The sequence below is a fragment of the Physeter macrocephalus genome, chromosome 6 (genome assembly GCF_002837175.3).
Source record: "Physeter macrocephalus isolate SW-GA chromosome 6, ASM283717v5, whole genome shotgun sequence".
Taxonomy (NCBI): domain Eukaryota; kingdom Metazoa; phylum Chordata; class Mammalia; order Artiodactyla; family Physeteridae; genus Physeter; species Physeter macrocephalus.
In genome coordinates, this window is record NC_041219.1 from 76,726,556 (window position 1) to 76,747,242 (window position 20,687).

At 43.1% G+C, this 20,687-nt stretch overlaps 1 protein-coding gene across 1 annotated transcript in view; it reads right to left on the minus strand.

Moving 5' to 3' along the window:
- Positions 1–20,687, minus strand: part of TMTC1 (transmembrane O-mannosyltransferase targeting cadherins 1) — a 280,165-nt gene that overhangs the window by 96,769 nt on the left and 162,709 nt on the right. The window contains exons 6-7 of the mRNA XM_028491139.1: positions 14,284–14,405; positions 282–449 (exon numbers count right to left, since the gene is read on the minus strand). Coding sequence (XP_028346940.1) covers positions 282–449; positions 14,284–14,405 — 290 coding nt within the window. The remainder of the gene's footprint in view (positions 1–281; positions 450–14,283; positions 14,406–20,687) is intronic.

Consider the following 20,687-nt stretch of genomic DNA (forward strand, 5'->3'; position numbering starts at 1 on the left):
GGCCCGTGAGCCATGGCCGCCGCGCCTGCGCGTCCGGAGCCTGTGCTCCGCAACGGGAGAGGCCACAGCGGTGAGAGGCCCGCGTACCGCAAAAAAAAAATAAAATAAAAAATTAAAGTTAAAACCCCAAATAAAATGACATCTTCCATTTAAAACTTTACTAAGAAACGTTTCTGGATGAATAAATATTGCCAGACCCATGTCGCCTCGTTTGTTTGGAAACAAATACGTCAGCAAAGAAATAAATGGGAAGAGATTCCCTTTTAACCCTCTAGTCATACCTGAATAGGGACTCTCTCGACAGCCAAATTTCATTCTGTTGCATGGTTTTCCAGGAGAAAAGCAGCAGCAGCAGCACAGTGGACACGCTCAGGGTGGCAGCCCCACAGCGATTCAGCCACGTGCACAGCTTGCTCATTCCATGCACGAAAAGGATGCAGTAGCCCATGCTGGAAAACAGGGCGGACAAGCAGGTGACTTTGGGGTGCAGTGGAGGCCCCCGAGTATTCCATCCCATGCAACTAACTTTTCAAACAGAGCTTGTCCTGTGATAGAAAACGTACACATAACCCGCCCTGACACATTTCCGTGTTAGAGCTCAAATGGGCTCCACCGGCACACTGGCTAGGTCTCTGGCACAAGTGTGGAGAACAACAGGTTCACCCTGCAGGCTCACGTTGCCCTGAATTTCCGCAGCTCAGGCATCCAGAAAAGTCCATCCTGTGTGTCTTGGGTCTTGACTGGACCCTCGGACCCAGGCTCCCTCATGTTCCTGACATTGTATAACCCTACTGGCACCATGTGTTCAAATTGGGACCCTGAGGCTTTGCGGGAGACAGTCCCTGGGGGGACTCTCAGGTCCGGGAAGGGATGCTGGTCACCGAGGGGCATCGGTTTTGGTCTCCGGAAACGTGCCACCTAGTATATCCCCATCCTGGCCAGAGTCCTTACGCTGAAGGAAGATCCTCCCACAGGCGGGCTCCTGAGCCTCACAGAGTGGAGCCTATCCCAGACAAGCTGCATTGATCTGATTCTCATGCTGATTCTGGCTCGGCTTTCCCAACAGACACGAAGAACCCCTCACGTTATCGGAGCGGGGCTTTGGCACGTGGATATCACACCTCTAAAAGCTTTGCCTTGGTGGATGGAATGTGGTCCCTCGCGTCATCTGTGCACCTGCAGAGAGCCTCCCTGCCTGCCGACTGGCCTCCGAAAAACACAAACATTTAGTCTGTACTCATTATGCTGTGTGTATTTTAGTCAAAACTCATTTCTTTCCAAAGACGATAATATACAAATTATTATAGAATACGTTAACAATGAAGCAAGCTTGTGTAAAGAAATCCTATATTCGTCAGACACCAATACTCTAAGAAGCCCTAAATTAACAGAACTCATTTACTTGTTCAATTATTTATTTGTTCTCTCTCTAGTATCTGACTGGCAGTACGCCAAGCACTAAAAATACTATTATGAGTAAAACACAGATTACGTGCCTGCCACTGTTACAGGCACCAAGAATGTTATCAGTGGATGCAACAATCATTCCTATCCTCCTGGAACTCACACGGATGGGAAAACAGCCACCAAGCAAGTAAGACCCAGAGTGGGTCACACCAAGTATGATACGTGAGGTGGAGAAAAATCAAGCAGGAAAGTGAAGGAGGGAGACCAGGAGGGGAAGGAAGGTGAGATATTCATAGGGGCGGTCAGGGGAGGCCTCATTGAAAAGGTGCATGTGAAGAGCCTACTGAAATGTAGGGGGTGCACCCTGCAGGCACCCAGGTCCTCCGTGCCCGCTCTCTTCTCCCCCTGCCTTCGTAAAGCAGCACCTCTGAGGAGCAATGTTAATCGAGCACATCTCATGTGCCGAGCACATTCTCTACAGGAGCTCAGTTCATCCTTACATCCCTGGGGGGGTGGGGGGTCACCGCGAGCAGCGCTAAACTCCTGAAGACACTGAAGAAGAGAAGCGAACGCATTTGCTGAGTTCGGTCACACAGCTCACGTCCGGTAGAGCAGAGACAAAAACCCCGGAATTCCGGATTCCAGAGCCCACACTCCATCTGCTGTCCTGACACTGGGGTTCTGCCTTGACTGGCTGATTCCTGTGTTCCCCACACCTTATCACACAGCTTCACCTACTTCCTTCCCAATCACTCCATACACGACATCTCAATGGTCATTAACTGCCTCCTTGTAGGAAACAGCTGCCATCTGGCGGAGCCGTGGGGGAGGGAAACACTCGGATTCCAACAGCTCCAGAGCAACGGCCACAAAGTGGCCGAACACGAGGATAATGAAGATAACAGCAACCAAATTAGCTATTTTATACGTCTGCATGTTTGCTGAGTGCTCTCTACGTGTCGGGCACTGTGCTAAGATCTTTATGTGGGCCTGTCCGATATTTGTAGGCTCTGGAACAAGGATAGTACTGGCTTCAAATATATTATCTAATTAAAAAACTCAATCCTCAGTATCTCCCACTTCAGAAATGAGGAAACTAAAGCTTAGAGGACTTAAATAACTGGCCCACAGCTCCAAAAGCTAGGAATAGAGTCAGATCAGAAGTCCCACGGCCCTAACGCTGTGCTGTAATTCAGAAGTGGGCAAATTTTTTCTGTAAGAGGCCAGAGAGTAAATATTTCAGGCCATATGGCCTCTGTCCTTCCTAGTCAACTCTATCTTCGTAGCAGGAAAGCAGCCACTGACACTCATGTAAACGAATGGGCATGGCTGTGTTCCAACAAAATGTATTCATGAAAACAGGCGATGGGCCAGATTCCACTCACAGGCCATAGTTGTTGAGCCCTGCTACAGCCAAGACGAAGGAGAATACCATTCCTTCCACTCAGCACAGGATCAAGTAACATGATCATTTTTTTCCAGAAGTCCTTGTATTGACATACGGTTGAAAGAAATGCTCAGCCATATAAAATCATCTCCACTTAGGTTTGCAAATTTCTTAGAGGGTATCACCTTCTTAAAAACTTGAACACAATATCAGAGATTAAGATGCTTCTCTATTATGACATTTCATCTTTCAACATCTGCTTTACTGCAGATCTCAGCCGCAGCGGGGTAGGACTGCTCTCTCCATTCCTGGGGCAGGGCAAGTCCTCATTTTGAAAGTGGAAAATCAAGCAAATGAGAAACTACATACTTTTCTGGCCTCCAGGGAAATGAAACCAGACTCCAGTTTGGCCTGTTTAACCTGGTTAAGGAAAATCTGGGCTCTGACCAGAGACCTCCCCAGAGAGCCCAAAGGAGGCAGTGTAAACCACTGACAACTGACAACATCATAACCTGGAGAACCAAGAGCCCCGCTGGCTGCTGAACGGCTTGGCTCAGTACCGAGAAACATTTTCAAAGCACGCTTGAGAAGCATCATGGCTGTCCCAGAGAAAGCAGCAAAGAGAAGATCTCTTGTTCACAGACCACACAGGGATCTCCAATTTTGAATGGATTTTACTGACAAGCTGCTCAGCCCACAGTGTTTATAAAAACTGAAGAAAGCTGCATCTCTCCTTTAAGAAATGCAAATCCAGGGGCTTCCCTGGTGGCGCAGTGGTTGCGCGTCCGCCTGCCGATGCAGGGGAACCGGGTTCGCGCCCCGGTCCAGGAGGATCCCACGTGCCGCGGAGCGGCTGGGCCCGTGAGCCATGGCCGCTGAGCCTGCGCGTCCGGAGCCTGTGCTCCGCAACGGGAGAGGCCGCAGCACAGGGAGGCCCGCATACCACAAAAAAAAAAAAAAAAAAGAAATGCAAATCCAAAGAGAATTGAATAGGAAATACCAATCAACAACGTCTGTCCTTTCAAATTTGAATAGAAGATGTTTCAACCTGTTGTTTGAGAACTTTGTGAGTAGTTAATCGTCCTGTACATAGTACAAATGTACTTTCACGCTCTTAAGTGATAAAAGAACAACATTTCCCCTTTCCATTTACATCAACCCTGGAGAGATGACAATTTTCTATGACTGGGCCAAGCATTTTATGATGTTTGTTACAGGGCTTCACCTTTTGTTTAATTATATGCAGCAGAGAGAAGTGTTTTGCTATTAAGTCGAATTGCAATTCTACCTTTTAACTTAACAAGCTCAAACAACCCACTGAGAGTATCTATAATAGCATTAATGATACAAGACAGACACATTCTTCCTAGTTTATGACTCTAAAACATTCCCAACTTTAGATAGTTTAAATGAAACATGTCCCTAATGAACTTCATGTTGATCTGCTGAAGCCCCATCTGGCAAATTATCTGACCTTCAGATCTTATTCTGGTCTCATGAATGTTGACCCCAAATGGTTAAACAATAAAGCCCTGGAACCGTGAGCCCCAAATAGGTGTTTGACACTATAGCCCAGGAAGCCCCAAGGAGACAATGGTGGCTCCTCAGATCAGATTGAACCTGGAAGCTGGCAGCTTCTGTGAGCCCAGACTCATTAGTGTCCCCGTTTCTTGCCTTTTCTTTCTTTCTTTTTTTTTTTTTTGCGGTACGCGGGCCTCTCACTGTTGTGGCCTCTCCCGTTGCGGAGCACAGGCTCCGGACGCGCAGGCCCAGCGGCCATGGCTCACGGACCCAGCCGCTCCGCGGCATGTGGGATCTTCCCGGACCGGGGCACGAACCCGCGTCCCCTGCATCGGCAGGCGGACTCTCAACCACTGCGCCACCAGGGAAGCCCAACCTTTTCTTTTTTATCTCAAACACTTGATGGATGGGGAAATTTCCCAAAAGACTGAATGCATTTGGATGTGAGAGTTTATTCACATTCCAAGAAAAAGGTATCTCTCGTGCATTTCCTTAGCTCCCCATCCTAGGGGTGCTGGGCTGGGTATGAAAAGCTTCTTTATATTTACTTCTCCGTAAATAGATTTGTTCTGTTCTTTTCTCGGCATTACCTATGGAGCAAACTGGGAGAAAAACGCCTTTGCTTTCACCTTCTGAGAGCCTGCTAATTCTCCTTTACCTCTTTGAAGATGACATGCTTTCTCTCAACCTCCTAGCTCACCTACCAGCTCTAAAATTTATGAGACCTCCAGCGGTAAGTAAGGCAGGGTCTGGATCGGAAAAAAAACCCATTTGCCTCTCAATTCTGACACTTAACTGTTGTTTGATTTCAGACAAATTATTTATTACCCGGTTCTTAATTTTCTTATTTTGTAAAAGGGAATGATAATTTTACACTGTGCACAACTGATGAGACACACTAAACAATAAATAGCATTAATATTATGTTATAATAATAATATTATTAGGGCATTATTTTCTGCTAAATAGAGTAGAAGGCAGGAAATGTGCAAAGTTTACATGTATTCCAGGCGGAAAGAGAGAACTCTGTATTTGGCTCCTGTAAATGTAGTAACTTCCTAAGGTAACTAGAGTGCTACTAGGTGCAGTGGAACAAAAGTGTTCTAGTGCAGACTTTAAGTTTGGGGGTTTGCAGTGAGGAAAAGGATTTCATTGGAGAATAAAGAGTCTAGAACTGGGTCTAGGGAGCTGAGTTCTTCTCTGACACTGGTGAGCTCTGTGCGACAGATTTACTTACAGAGCCTTATCAGGCCTTAGTTGTTTGTATTACAAGGGCTAAATATTGCTATTGCCTGCCTTCAAGGCAGCTTAAAATGCAGCTAGCTTGAAAGGTTGTTCCACGGAGTAAATGAAATAATATATGTGGGTGTGTTCTGTGAACTGAATACAAGGTATCAGTGTTCTCAAGGGCAGTGTCTATGTGTTCATGTGTGTATTACTACATCAATAAAATATGTGGTAGATCTATAAATACACCTCAAGAAACCTAGTTTATCAAAGTCCAGATTGACCCAAACTGTCTAATTTACAGGACAACTGTAAGTCTTTTAAGAGCATCCACCAAGAACACCCTTAAAACTTCAAAATACCTTGTACGATATTGTTGGCTTCTGAAAGGTATGACTCATACATCATTTTTATAGAACAAAATACTGCAGAAAATAAGGTACACTGGTCATATGTGAAATACATAGGGCCACATATTTAAGTTAATGAATATTCATAAACCTCGACCACAAAAAGCACTAAGGAAATCTTCCCTTAGATCCATTTCCAATCTTTCTCTATTCTGTCTATCTTTGTGAAAGTGAAGGAAATGCAAAGCGTAAACTCTTCGGTGAATTAATGCATAATGAAGAAGCTTTGGTATTCAACTTTGATAAGAAATAAAGCATTAACTGATTGGAAGTTCAGGCCAGTTTTTAAGGATAGAGTACTGTTTTATTCATTTTTGCAGGCTAAGCGCCGCCATGTAAGAGGGGCTGCTTCCTAAGTGTGATTGAACGTGGCGGTGGAAGGTATCAGAAACTAACATGGAAACAAAAGTGAACTTAAAAATGAATCAATCCAAGTCGAGCCCAAAGATGACATCACCAGGAGTACTGTCCATACTCAGGGTGCAGTGTTTCCCTTCGCAGGCACCTTCACCCGAGCCTGGCTTACTTTCCTCTCAGCCTGGTTCCAGTAGCCACAACAGATTTTCCATCTGGGCCTGAGAGGCTTTTTGGCCAAAGCCAACCACCTCCCAAGTCACTGAATCTAATTCTAAAAAGTCAGAAAAACAACCTTCTCAACCCTCGTACAGTATACTCAGCTCCAGGACCTGAATTCTGCCATTTCTTCTTCCATAAACTACCATATTCTAGAGTCAGGCATCTTCACTTTGGAAGCAAAGGCATTAATGGACAATTCACTAGTTGTTGCCGTCCCCTTGTCTCTTCCCCTATATTAACACAGACCTGACTGTACAGGCTGTGTCATATGTCCAGTGTTCTTTCATTTTCTACAATACTCTCTAAGGAAGCATCTATTGTTCTGGGTATTATGAGAAAACACGAACATACAAAATGGTGGTCGCAACTCTCATGAGGGCAAGACAATCCAGGTTTCTAAAACAGTGGGGAGAATATTTTAAGGTTACTAAAATTTGTATAAGAAGTCACTGGTTTGAGATGTATTTCCCAGCACAGAAGCCAAGAGCAAAGGAAAGAAATAGATTCACTAATAAGGACAAGGGGTCTTAATGGAAGGGAGGTTGAAATGGCAACACTTAAATCCATTCACACCCTCCAGGCAAGTGACTGGGTGTGTGATACCCACAAGCTAGTCTCTCCTCCACTCCCAGGGGCACATTTCATAACCTCCTCCAGTATTACGTTTCAGAATGCTAGCCTGCTAAGCTAGGGGTGTTCACTTCTTTTTAAAAAAATTGAGATATAAGTGACATACGACATCATATTAGTGTCAGGTGTACAACATCATGATTTGATATTTCTGTATATTGCAAAATGAGTACCAGAATAAGTCTAGCTAACACACATCACCTCCCAGTTACGATTTTTTTTTCTTGTGATGAGAACTTTTACTATCTAATCCTCTTAGCAACTTCCAAACATACAATACAGTATTATTAACTAAACAATACATGCCCAGGACTTATTGAACTTATAATTGGAAGTTTGTGCCTTTTTGACCCCCTTCGCCCATTTTGCGCACCCCTCATTCCCTGCCTCTGGCAACCACCAATCTGTTCTCATTGTCCATGAGCTGAGTCTTTTTTTTTTCCTTTGGGGTTGTTCACTTTTGAGCCCACGAGGTTAAAAAAGAAACAAAGAGGTTTATAGTACTGAAGGAGGAGGGGGAAAGGGGCTGGGAAGGAGAGGCCTCTACGCTGCTACTTTGATTTCCTTCCACTTTGACTCACCCAATCTCCTCATTTGTACGAGGCAGACTGAAATAATGACTGGCAATTACCTAGCATAGCTTACAGCAATTTGCACATATACTGTTCCATTTAGTCTCACCTGAATTCAGATTCTACTCTCCAAATTTTACGTTCAAATCCTGGTTTCCAAGACATTTGCTGTTCTCCATTAAGGACTCAGACATAAACATTCATCTTTTATAACTAGCAGGGTTCTCTAATATTAAGGCCATGATTCCAGTCTAGTAAATAACTGTTCAAGTTTAGCCTCACTTTGTGCCATTGGCTGAGCACAAGGAATTGAGCACAACAGATTGGCCACCTGATGCTCGGCCCATGAGCACGGACCGCCTCTCAGCTCACTCACCCTCACCATGACCTGGTGACTGTTACCAAGTCCCGTGCAGCCCCACAGCTCACGGAGGAGGCCCCACACCAGTGCTGTCCAGACCATCCCCTAGTGCCCACTGCCAGGCCCTTCAGAGAGCCTGTCCTCATGGCAGAGGAACTTCCTCCTGCTCCTGCCTCCCCCCAGGGGACATGTTCCCCTTCCCCTACTTGGGCATCTTGCTGAAACTGAGCAGGATGAATATGTGTTTCAAATCTTAAGAGGAAAAATTCATGCTTTCCACAAGGTTATTCTAAGTCACAAAGAGCTGAACTTGGGAGCTGAAAGGGACCTTCGAGACCATGCAGCGCTATGGTAACTGGAGTTCAGATTTCCCAAACCAGCAAAATGTCCAAAAGGAGGGAGTTGGGTGGGGGAGGAGAAACTAACGGAGGGCTGTATATCCCCTCCTGCTCTCATCATGCAGGAAGAGAAAGGATATTTTAATACCAAAAATATAGGAAACATATGATTTCATAATTTTTTAAATGAATTGATTTAACTTTATGAAAAACTCACTGCCTTATCTTTCTTTCTCTCCTCACCCCCCAGTTTGGCCAGTCCAGGGGCAACTGTGGCACGGAGATCTAAGCAACATTAGGGGATTACTGGGCAAGGCCAACACTCAGGTTTTACAGATACGAAAGTGATTCCCCCAGGACGGCCAGGCAGCACAGCACAGACTGGGCTGTGTAGATTCCCAGGTCAGTTCTCCTTCGACTGGATTTGCTAAAGTAAGGTTTTATTGATATCAAATTATTTCTCTGATGATTTGAGTATTTGGCAGAACTCTGATTCGCTCTCAAATAATTATCACTCTCTTCCAGCAGCTCTGAAGGAGCATATGCGCAGATGGCTCATCAGTAGGGATCCCCAGTGTCAGATAACAGGGGTAGTGTTCTTTCAGAGGTGACATTTCTCACTTTGCATCCTGAGGAATAAGTACTGCAGTACTGTTTCAATAGCAACCTGTGTAAGATTAAAAATTCCATTTAGAATTAATAGGTGTGATTTGAAGGTATTTCTCAAAATTGAATATGGAAAAGAGTCACTTGTCTTCCATTTCTCCATGCCTGATGTGTCCATTAGCTTAGGAACGATACAACACAAATGGCACCTAAGAGTAGGGCAATTTAAAAGTTTTCTTTCTTCCCTCAAACACAGGTTGTCTAACTTCTCCTTCTGTGGTCCCCCCGTTATTCTTGATCAGTTCCATCCACATTATTGGTTCTGCCTTCACTTGCTTCTGTCCATTCTTTTCCCCTCTCCACTCATTCATGTTTTCTTAAAGGGGTTTAGGAATTTGCTCTTTGGCACTGAAGCCGATAAATCACCCTTAATCTGGCATGTGAATGGATCTCTGATCACATTCTACAAGGTTACTTGAGAGCTCTCAACAACTATTTCTGCTTCATCGATTCTAAGAAATTTTAGTCCTTTGAAGCATTCTAATGTGGTTTTTATAAAATACAAAAAAGTAGCCATTAAATTTTATGCTTCCCTTGAGATAAGAATAAGAGATCAAAACTTCTGTGAAAGAATGATTTAAGCCCCAAACTCTCCTGCCTGTTCAAAAAGGACATCCATAAAATTGGCATTTATCACCAGAAGAAAAGATTATTCCAATTTCTTTTGGTGGTAAAACTCTGACCCCAAAGCCCTGCAATGCCAAATAAATTGCCCATTTCTGTCCCTTTTATCCACAGATTTCAAAGTGCAAGTGAAAGGCAGGTGATATTTTGGGTCTGTGCTAGGTTAGGATGGAGGGAGAACAGAAGCTAGAAGATTTCAGTGGCTTGTTCATTGTCAGGCAGAAAGGCAGAGGATGAAAGAGCACTGTTGGTCCGACTCGTTCTGGGCTTTTCTTGTAAAATGGCCAAACCAGCTCCCTGGGATATTTTAATGCCAAAAATACAGGAAACTCGCCTGGGCTTCAGTGAGGGTGGACATGACCTCTGTAGTGTTCACGGATGGGACCCCAAGGCTGGAATCTGGCTCCTTACCGTGAACATTTAATGAGTAGGAAGTTCACCTACCGACTGAGCTTTTCATTTCATCTTTCTCTTGTTTGCTGAAGTTTTCAAGACAACACGGATTTTCTGCATAAAGATGATGATCTGAATTTTCAAGAAAGCCACAGAGAACATGTTTTCCTCAAAGCACTTGGGTACGAATGCTATGGAGAATGGCCCTTTCTTGTGAAGGTCAATAATGGAAGGAGAGCCACACAGAGAAGATTCCCGTGTGTATAAAAGACTTGGACACGTTCTTCAGCATCGTGGAAGCCAGCGTGTAGGTTTATTAAATGCACCGGGCATCACCTGGTGCTCTGGCACCTTCCAAGGAATGCCTGCAGCGTCTGCAACATTCTCTGCAGCCCTGAGGAAGATTCCAGCAGCTCCTTACCCAACTGTCTACCGTTCTCCACTGAGACAGGGGCGGCTGGTCTCTGCTGGGTAAAATCTTTTTTGGAGAAAGTCCCCATTTTCATGAAAACTGTCAGCAGGTATAAACTGCCTCCGATGAAGTCATTAGAAACCCTCTAAAGCCACAGCACAGAAGTTTCCCCACATAGGTTTTGATTTCTGACTCAGCTGCACAATTTTAGATAACAATGGAATCCAGCACCATAATTCAAAGGGCTCCCTTGTGGTGCTACTTACAACAATGACTGTGAAGGAAGGCTGGGGTTTGTGAGAGGTACAACAGCTCTCTCAAAAACTCCTCGGCTTCCTCCAACCCCAGTTCCCCAACATTTGAGTTAAACTCTCAGGTTTGTGCTCAGAGCTGTGTACCTGGACTTGTGACGTGCCCTCTTCATCAGCCTCCAGGACCATCATCTATAAGGGGCAGGAGACACCTCCACTTCCTTGTCACATGGCCTTGGCATCTGCCAAGACCACAGCTCTGGAGGGGGAAAGAGGCCTGGCTGGGCACAGTGATGTTATGGATATGAATCCAGGAGACGCTGGGCAGTAAAGACAAACCTTCGGAAAATGATGGGTGCTTGACATCAGCACTGCAATGCACAGATGTGGGAACTTGGAGAGAAAAGGACCGCCATCTTTTTAATGAAGACCGGTTTCCTGAAATTGATTTTGGATGACTCTGCACCAAGTTTGTCAAATGCAGCAAAATCCAAATAGGTTCTGATAGGCAGGCACTTGCTCTTGGTAACACTGATGTTTTCTTTATATTTCAAACTTTTATTTTAATCCAAATCAGCTTATTCCTAGTGGAAAAAGGGCAGGGCATGACATTGTCTGTTTTAGAGGAAAGAAATGGAGTCCCAAAAAGGTCTATTGAAGATATGGCAGCACAGGAAGAGCCAGAGCTGGCATGATTCTGTGGGTGTTTGGAGGACACACCTACCTGGGCGACAGAAATCCCTGACTTTAAATAAGACAGCTCACAAATGGCTGATGACAATATTATGGGCTTCTATAATGTTCACCTAAGGCTCTCTTCCAGAAGAATGAAATTTAACCTCTTGTTTAAAATTCCAGCCCTTTATTTCCTCAAAAAATTTCCTCTTGTATTTGGATTAGAAAAGGTTACCACACATGCACTCAGAACCCCAAGTGCTATGGATTCGGATCTCAGGACGCTTGAAAGTATCCAGTGCTGATTTCCAAATGGAGTTGAGCTGAAAGTACTTTACTGTGTTCATATTTTCTTCATCTTTTTCAATTGAGGAGAATACTAAGACGTTACTATCAGAGAAGCGATATAACCTGGAAGGTGCCAGATCTGTCAGCAGACAAGGATCTATATTCCACTGCTTTGCCACTTACTAGCTATGTCACTGGGGCAAGTTATTTAACCTCTCAGAGCCCAGGCTTTATTTTTGTAAAATGGGTATAATGGTATTAGCTACATCAGAAAGCTGCTATCAACAATTACACCTGCTATTTATTGAACATGTACAATATAAAGCATTTTATAAGTTTTTTATACAAAACATTTTTATAAATGACCATCTCATTTAATACCATTAAAATCTCACTGAGGGGGCTTCCCTGGTGGCTGAGTGGTTGAGAGTCCGCCTGCCAATGCAGGGGACACGGGTTCGTGCCCCGGTCCGGGAGGATCCCACATGCCGCGGAGCAGCTGGGCCCGTGAGCCATGGCCGCTGAGCCTGCGCGTCCGGAGCCTGTGCTCCGCAATGGCAGAGGCCAGGGAGGATCCCACATGCCGCGGAGCGGCTGGGCCCGTGAGCCATGGCCGCTGAGCCTGCGCGTCCGGAGCCTGTGCTCCGCAATGGCAGAGGCCACAACGGTGAGAGGCCCGCATACCGCAAATAAATAAATAAATAAATAAAAAATCTCACTGAGTTGGGTGCTATTATCTTCATCTGACACAGATGAGGAAACAGAGGCTTTGTGACATCACACTCATGTCACACTCTGACTGCAGGAACATGCTGTGAACCACCACATACAGCATGAATTAACTGATAAAGTAAATATAACATGCTTAGCATAGTGACTGACATATAATAAAGGTTCAATAAAAGTTTTGATACAATTAATGTTTACTAGTATGATACTATTTTAAAGAATATCCAGATCTGTTAAATGTTTAGAGTGGAAGACACCATTTTGTTTTTCATCAGCAGTTAATAAACTCTTTGAGGGGAAAAAAACTGAGAGTCACTTATTTTGGCAGCCTCAGATTCTAGTACAGCATGCCTGGGACAGACGCTCTGTGTATATCTGTTAAGTGAAGAATAAATACAGATTCCACTTGGAATCAGGAGTCCTACAGACAAAACCCGACTGAAGCCACTCTCAGCTGCTCTAAGCAAAAACACATCTAGAACAGACACTGAGGTCCTCCTTTGCCCTCCATATTCCTTAGTACTGGCAAGCCCTCATAAGCCTGTTATTTTATGGCAATATAGAACGCAAAGAAATTTTGTATTTTTGTCCTCATCAAATAGTTTTTATCAAGAAATAATCTCCTTCCCAAACTGTGCTGTAGACACATAAAGAAAATTAAGGGCCACCCTCTCCTTAACCAAGTCAAAACAAGATGCTGTTAAGTCTTAAGAAAGCTGTTAGCTACTTACTTTGGGGGGAATCGAAGGTTATGAAACTCATTTCTAATTATATGCATTTAAACATTTCTAACTCAATATCCATAAATGAAATAAATTTTATTATTTAATACTTTAATTTCATTTAAATTAAGTTTAAAATTAACTTAAATTTCTAACTCAAAATGAAGAAATAAAAATGAATAATTTCCTGATAATATTTTGGTTTACTGTATTTATTTTGTTGCCTTTTAGAAAAGTTCATTCTTGGGACTTCCCCGGTGGTCCAGTGTTTAAGACTCTGCCTTCCAATGCAGGGGGCATGGGTTCGATCCCTGCTCGGTGAACTAAGATCCCACATGCTGCGTGGTGTGGCCAAAAAAATAATAATAATAAAATAAAAAAGAAAAGGTCTTAAAAAAAATTTTTTTTAAGTTCATTCTTATGTATAATTCATCAAATTACTTAATTTTAGGACGCTTAACAAAATCCTTACTTTAAAAATGATAAAACATGGGCGCAAAAAAAAAATCTTCATGTGCTACTCAAGGTCACACAATGGACAAACATTTCAGGGACATTTTCAGGCTTTTGAAAAGAAACACGGCCTTGGAATGCTGACATTTGAATAAGACAAAAGAACAGACAAGCTTCAGCACGATTCAAATATTCAGAGCTAAGTGGCATTATGTAATCATACAGGTCTGAATGCCCTTTATAATTTTAACCAATTTTGTCCTCAAGGACAAGTTTCCTTCAGATTGTTCCTATTTTTAAATTAAAGAACAAAGAAAGAGAGAGAAAGAAGAAGTTAATTAAAATCATGCTACTTAACACAGTTAATAATTTTATCCAAATCAACAAATATTTCTAGAAAGTTACTATAATTATGTTCAATAAACACAGATACTTGAACAAAGAAGTCGTGGTAAATGATTGCTGCTAAAATTCTGAATATACTCTGGTCAATATTCTCATCCAACTTCCTCTTTGGCTGTTTTTAAAGCTGGGGTAATAAACACCTTAGCTCCGCAAAGATCTGTCATACACACAAAGAACGGTCTCTCTGGAGCCATCAGTGTTGGTCTCGTAAAGAGGAATCCAGGAGCAGTAATTACCTAGGCATGTATAGGACTCTCTCGGCCACCACGAAACCCACCCTGAAGAAGAGGTTGCTGGCTGGGATGAACGGGAAAACCAGGAACAACAAGCCCACCAAAACTTCCCTGTGCTCCAGTCTCTGAAACACACAATAGTGGAGGACAAATTAATCTGGGTTTAATTCCACTTCCGTCAGCATTTAACCATCTCTTTCATTTTCAACTTCTCATTGAAGGAATGAATAAATTAAACCAATGTAAACCTTTTGATTAGTGTGCGGAATTCATCAGAGAAAGCCCTCAAGCTAAAACCTCTGGCTCGTGGAAATATTCGCATGTACCCCTGACACACATGTGCCACCCAGAACATCTGCTATTTGCATAACATGATCAGTGACCATTACTCCTTATTCTGGGCTGGCCTTAACAGCCATCCTGCCTCTTGGTCTGGCTCCTCTTAGAGTTCTACCCTGTGCCCCCAGGCAACTCATTCCAGGGAGCAAAGCAGCTGGGTGGGATCAAGCTCACGAAGGCATCATGGAGAATTACTAACTGCTCATTGAAGGAATGAATAAATTAGACCAATGTAAACCTTTTGATCAGTGTGCTGAATTCATCAGAGAAAGCCCTCAGGCTAAAACCTCTGGCTCGTGGAAATATTTGCATGTACCCCTGACACACATTTGCCACCCAGAACATCTGCTATTTGCATAACATGATCAGTGACCATTATTCCTTATTCTGGGCTGGGCTTACAGCCATCCTGCTTCTTGGTCTGGCTCCTTTTAGAGTTCCTATGCCCTCAGGCAACTCATTCCAGGGAGCAAAGCAGCTGGATAGGATCAAGCACACTAAGGCATCATGGAGAATTACTGTCCTCTCAGAAACAGAACACATTAAAAGCAAAACAAACAAAAACAACAAAGAAGAAGAAAAAAAAAAAAACCAAACAAAGCCCACCAGGAGAGGCAAAGCTTAGCATAAAGGAAATTAAATGCAAATGGTGAAATGTGGGGCACCAATGAGGGAGATCATTTGAGCTGAGGTGTTTTTAGCATCTTTCCAAATAAGCCAGTAAGCAAGCATTTATTCCATGAAATTTTTTGGAATCAAAATTCATTACAATAAATCATTAAATTGACAGATTGTATATATTAATTTGTAAAGATTTTTGTCACTTACAATTAACATAAAATATTTCTATTTATTACTAATAATATATTGTAATGGGCACTGTAAAAGGTAGCGTGTATTTCCAAATAGACATATTTGAAGGAAAGCCTATTTAAAACAAACCTAAATGTTCTGGATGGTATTATTTTTTCTTTTTAAAAAAAGTTTAAGAGGAAAACCAAATAGAACTTTCCATGTTACAGTTTTAAATTTTTTCTTATAAACATTTTAAATAGCCTATTACTTTTCATAACTGTGAAAGACTAAACAAAAGAATTTCAAAAACATAAATAAGATTCCTTAATGCAACTACTAATATTTTAAGTAGACAAAGTAAAAGATTTCAAACATCTTGAGACATTTGTCACCTGGATTTTATTAAAATCTTTGTTTTGCTGACTACAAAATATTGAATAATAAAGTTTCTAAGACCAATTCCATATGAACAAATGTGATTTGGACAATTTCCTTTAAAAGTAAGGGAACGTAAGTAATGATCTCATTTTTTACCTAGAGTAACCACACTCTTTAGAATTAAAAGATGAAAGAAGAAGAAAAAATTTTGCATAACAAGCCTTCAACTCAAATGGATGCAATAATGTTGTATTTTCTATGACCCACTTAAATTGAAGGAAAAAGACAGGTGAGAAGTAACAAGTTCATTATATTTAAAAACTGCAAGCAGTCTTTGTAACTTAGATTTTTATTTCAGTTTACAGAGTATATTTCAGTCCAAGAATTTAAAGTTTATAGAATTTTTAAAAGAACAAACACCCTCATAAGAATTCTGTAAAATGAAGGCAAATATATTTTTTAACATCTTTATTGGAGTATAATTGCTTTACAATGGTGCAAATATTTCTTGACAAAGCTGAAAATAAATCCCAGAGAATGAGCATCTTGTCAAGCGTTGCTCATGAACTCTGAGCCTATTACTGATGTTCTCTTTTTATAGGTGCACTTTTATTTTTCAGAGATAGTGACTTTTTTGGACACTTTTCAAAAACTGCAATGTGTGTTCCCAGAAAGATTTGTAAAGAGAATGTAATACCCCCTATTAATTAATCCTAAGCATGAAGGCAAGGGCAGGCGTTAAGAGAATTCTGACCAGGTCACCATCCAGGTCCCTGGATCATGTTTTACCCAGTGAGGCGCCTCCCCACCTCTTTGCGGTTATTGGAGATCAGCTCTCACTGCGGATCTGAAAGAGGCGTCGCCTTCACACCCCCAGTGTCACCCCTTGTTGCCTGACCGAAGGCCCTTCCTCACTGTGGTGTCATATGTTTCGGCCTTTACTCAGCAGAAGCCCGAGCTGGGGAGCCAGTAGGTTGGGAGGAGCCGGTGTTCGGGGAGCACAGAGGCGCCCTCGGCCTCCTCCCTCCCCAGTCCCGGAGCCCCTGCAGCAGGCGGTCCCAGAGCTGCCGCCGCTGCTGGCGGTGCAGAGATGGGGCTGCAGGCTCCAGGCACGGCCTTTATTCCCTTCCTGGCCCTCATCCCAGTTGTGATTACGTATTTATCTGTGTGCTCACTGTCTTTAATTAATGTCTCCACCAGACTCTAAGCTCCATGAGGACAGGAGCTGCTCAGTTGTGTTCAGTGGCCCGTGGTGTGTGCTCAGCTCAGTGCCTGGCACTTAGTGAGTGTTTAGAAATATTTGTTGAATAAATCAATAAATGAATAAATGTTCCATGTGAGAGAGAAAACGGGGTGTGAGAAGGGCAGAGGATAGAGAGGGCTTCCTGGTGGAGGGGGTACAATCTGGGGTTGAAAATTGAATGAATGCTCACAAGGTAGATGTGGTGGGCTTGGGGAGGGGGAGGGGGTCACAGCTAGGTGCATTCGGGCAGAAGATACAGAATGTACAAAGCAGGGAATAACCCTGGACGTGTTGGCAGGTGACAAACCATCAGGGTGTTGTATGCTCTGTGTGGAGTTGACTTTTACCTACAGGCAACAAGGATGGAGTAAAGGGTCCGACACGCATAGAAAGAAAAGCAAGTCAGTGTCCAGAAGCTGATGTCCATGTTCCAGTTGTGGCCCTGCCACCATAAGTCACTTTGAGCAGGAATGAAATTAGCCCTTCCCTGGGTCAACTATTAAATGAGGTAAGTGAGGCTCACAGCTCAGTGCAGCTGGATCAACACAAAGGTTTCTTGATCAGAGAGAAAGTCCATGTCATTGGAGTTGTGAGCTTAGAGGCTACCACTCCGCATTGCTACCAGAGGGGCTGTCTTATGCGGTGTTTTTCTTTGTTTTCAAAACATTCAACTGAAGATGGTGGCACAGTGCCCAAACTCAATAAAGTTTCACTATTTATCTCAAGAAAAATAACATGAAAAAAATTCTTGAGTCTCAAATTAAACTGATGATAATCTTCTCTCCTCCCCATTCAGTCAAGAGAGATAGAAAATATTCAAGAATATATTTCTTTAAACTGCAAGTTGATCAGCCAAGCAGAAAGTTGTAAAGTTAGGGAAAAAATATGTCATGAACATGGCTGAATTTCCTAGAATGAGAAAGACTGGGAGAGAATCCAATTTTGTGTCCTGTGGATCACAGATGTGACAAAGTTGGCTAAATAATTTATAGCTTATTTCAGCCTAACAGATACAGATGAAACACAAACAAAATATGAGTGGGGGAAAAAAAGAACATGTGTGGCATTTTCCGAAGTACACAGAGTGCTTTCGTTTCTAGGAAAAGAGGCAAATGGAAATTTATTCCAAATACACTAGGGGGTGAAAAGACATGAGAATTAAAACAGCTAATAATACAGCCAATAATAATACACATTATTTGTCTGATTCACTGTGCAACTTCAGACAAATTAATTTACTTCTCTGAGTTTTAATTTGATGATCAAAAACAAAAAAGAGGATACTGATACCTACTGTATCTGTAGGAAAAATGTGTGATAGATTCACTCTGATAGGTGTTAGGCTTGACTTTTTTCCTGGCTCTGGAGGATACAGAAAAGCATTCCCCTGAGCTGCAAAGAGATAAAAATCCCTTAACACACCTCTTAGGGCGCCCAGAGAATCACGCGGCCACCATCGGCAGGTCACGCATCTGAGCGAGCCGCTAATGGAAAAGCAGTGAGCTTCTCAGAAACATAAACTACCTCAGAGGAGCCCCAGCTCCAGAATCTGAGTCTAGCCTGGTCGCTTCTGGTTTATCCCATCCCCTTCCTACTCCCGGCTTCCTTTTCAAAGAACAAGTCATAGGTGAGGACCGATACACAAGCACGCAGACAGATGCGCACACACACACAGATACACGCGTGTGCACGTGGCCAGCGGTGTGTACATGAGTGGTCATGAGAAGAGGATGCCTCGCTGTCCCATTCAACCCAGACAACATCTACTGCAGGCTGCTCCCTTCCAGAGCAGCAGAGAACAGGCCTCATTATAGTAATTATTACCATCATTCCTATCATCATACTTTCTCTCACCTCTAAACAGGTTTCAGATGAATAATACAGCGCATTCAGCATGTTCTTACAGTTCTGCGTAGAGCACAGTTATAGTTCAATCCTAAGGATGTATCTGGCAGCTCTAGACTCTAGCTGTCTGCATCTAATTGATCAATTTCAGGGAAGGTGATGACAGTAAAGCTCCCTCTTCAGCCCTGGGAGTAAGGCATTTCCAAGCTGACAACTAGCAGAGCTGCATGCTTAGCAGGCCCTCTCTTCTCGTCTGTTTTTGGGTCTACTGCCTCCATTAGACTATGCCTTCCTTGCTGGGAGTCACCGTCTCACTTAGATTTATCCAGAAACCTGGCACATACATAATTGGCGTTCAGCAAACTGTGTTGCAATAAGAAAGATTAGTGATGGAAGTTGCACATACATCACTGAGGTTCATTTTAGAGACTCCTCACTAAGGAAAACTTGCACTGTTGGAAACGCTCTGAAACACAGTGTTTGCAGTGTTAATTAGGGGTGAGAAGTCCGTGAACACCCAAAGTATCTCACGAGGGTCTGAAAGAGCTGACCGACAGCAGTGAGGCACTTTTAATCAGGATACATGCATACCTGCTAGGTCTCTCTAATTGCATTCATTGCTACCAACTACTACTTGGTCTCGCAAGGTCGTGGGACATTTCTGCTTAGGAAAAGTGACATCTTTCACATTATTGAAATTCAGTTTTAATTTTGTGAATATTTCAATGTATTAAAATAGTCAATAATTTATCAGTTATTATTATTATGGAAATTCTTTTTAATTGAGGAAGGCAAGTTATTTAATCAGTTTAAATCCCCACTGCTTTATCTGACGGCACAGTACTGCCTCATCTCTTGTTCTGAATCCCAGGTGCTCAGCTGGGGGTGCTGGGCAGCGAGCCAGGCTCATTCTCTTGCTAAGTGACTCCCAAACTGCCACCCTGTAGCAGGCGACCCAAACTTATGCCAGTTTAAAAAATTCTATTTAATCTTCACAACACTTCTGTGGAGTCGAACATTATTATCCTTGTTGTAAACTCAAATGCCTGAGACCTTTGGGTCCTTCACAATAGCTGCAACTGCAGCTAATCAGCAGTTGTATTGGTTATTTCTGTGAGAAACTTTCCTCAAGGCTGCACGGGACTTCAGGTCTCCTTCCTGCAAAACGGAACCTGGGCTCTCCCTGTGCTGCTTCTGTATATTTTAAGAATTTTTTGAAGCCCCAAACCCCTATTACTGTCCAGAGGAAATGCATCAGTGAGTCTCCACTTGAGCCAATCAGAGGCTCAGGTTTATTTAAAACATCATGAGCTCTGAATCTACACAAGCCCTTAGATGCTCTCAGATGATGATAACACAGACTGCATGAAATGGATGGAGAAATGGTCTCAGAACACTAACTCAAAGACCAGCATGGGAAGGGGTAAGCCAGAAGTAGAGAGAGAGAGAGAGAGAGCTTGGCTGTTTGGGGCAATATGGGATTCTGTCTAAGCTCTGCACAAATGTACCTTGAACTTCTTTACCCGCCCTGGGTTGCCCTCTTGTCTACTTGACCTTCACTATTGTCTGTATTTTCCTTTGAATTTTACAGCCCCTCCCTGCTTCAATCTGTCTGACAGTGGCTCAGTTTGTCTGTCTCCAGGCACAGCTCCTGTCTGGGGATCGTCTCCATGGTCACAGCTCTCACCTGGTGTTGGTGACGGTTCCCTCCTCTGACCCTTCAGGCCATCTGGTAGGTGTCCCTTGGCATGTTAGCTCCACTCTGCCCACATCACTACAAAGGTCCCTTCATAAACTCTTCAATCAC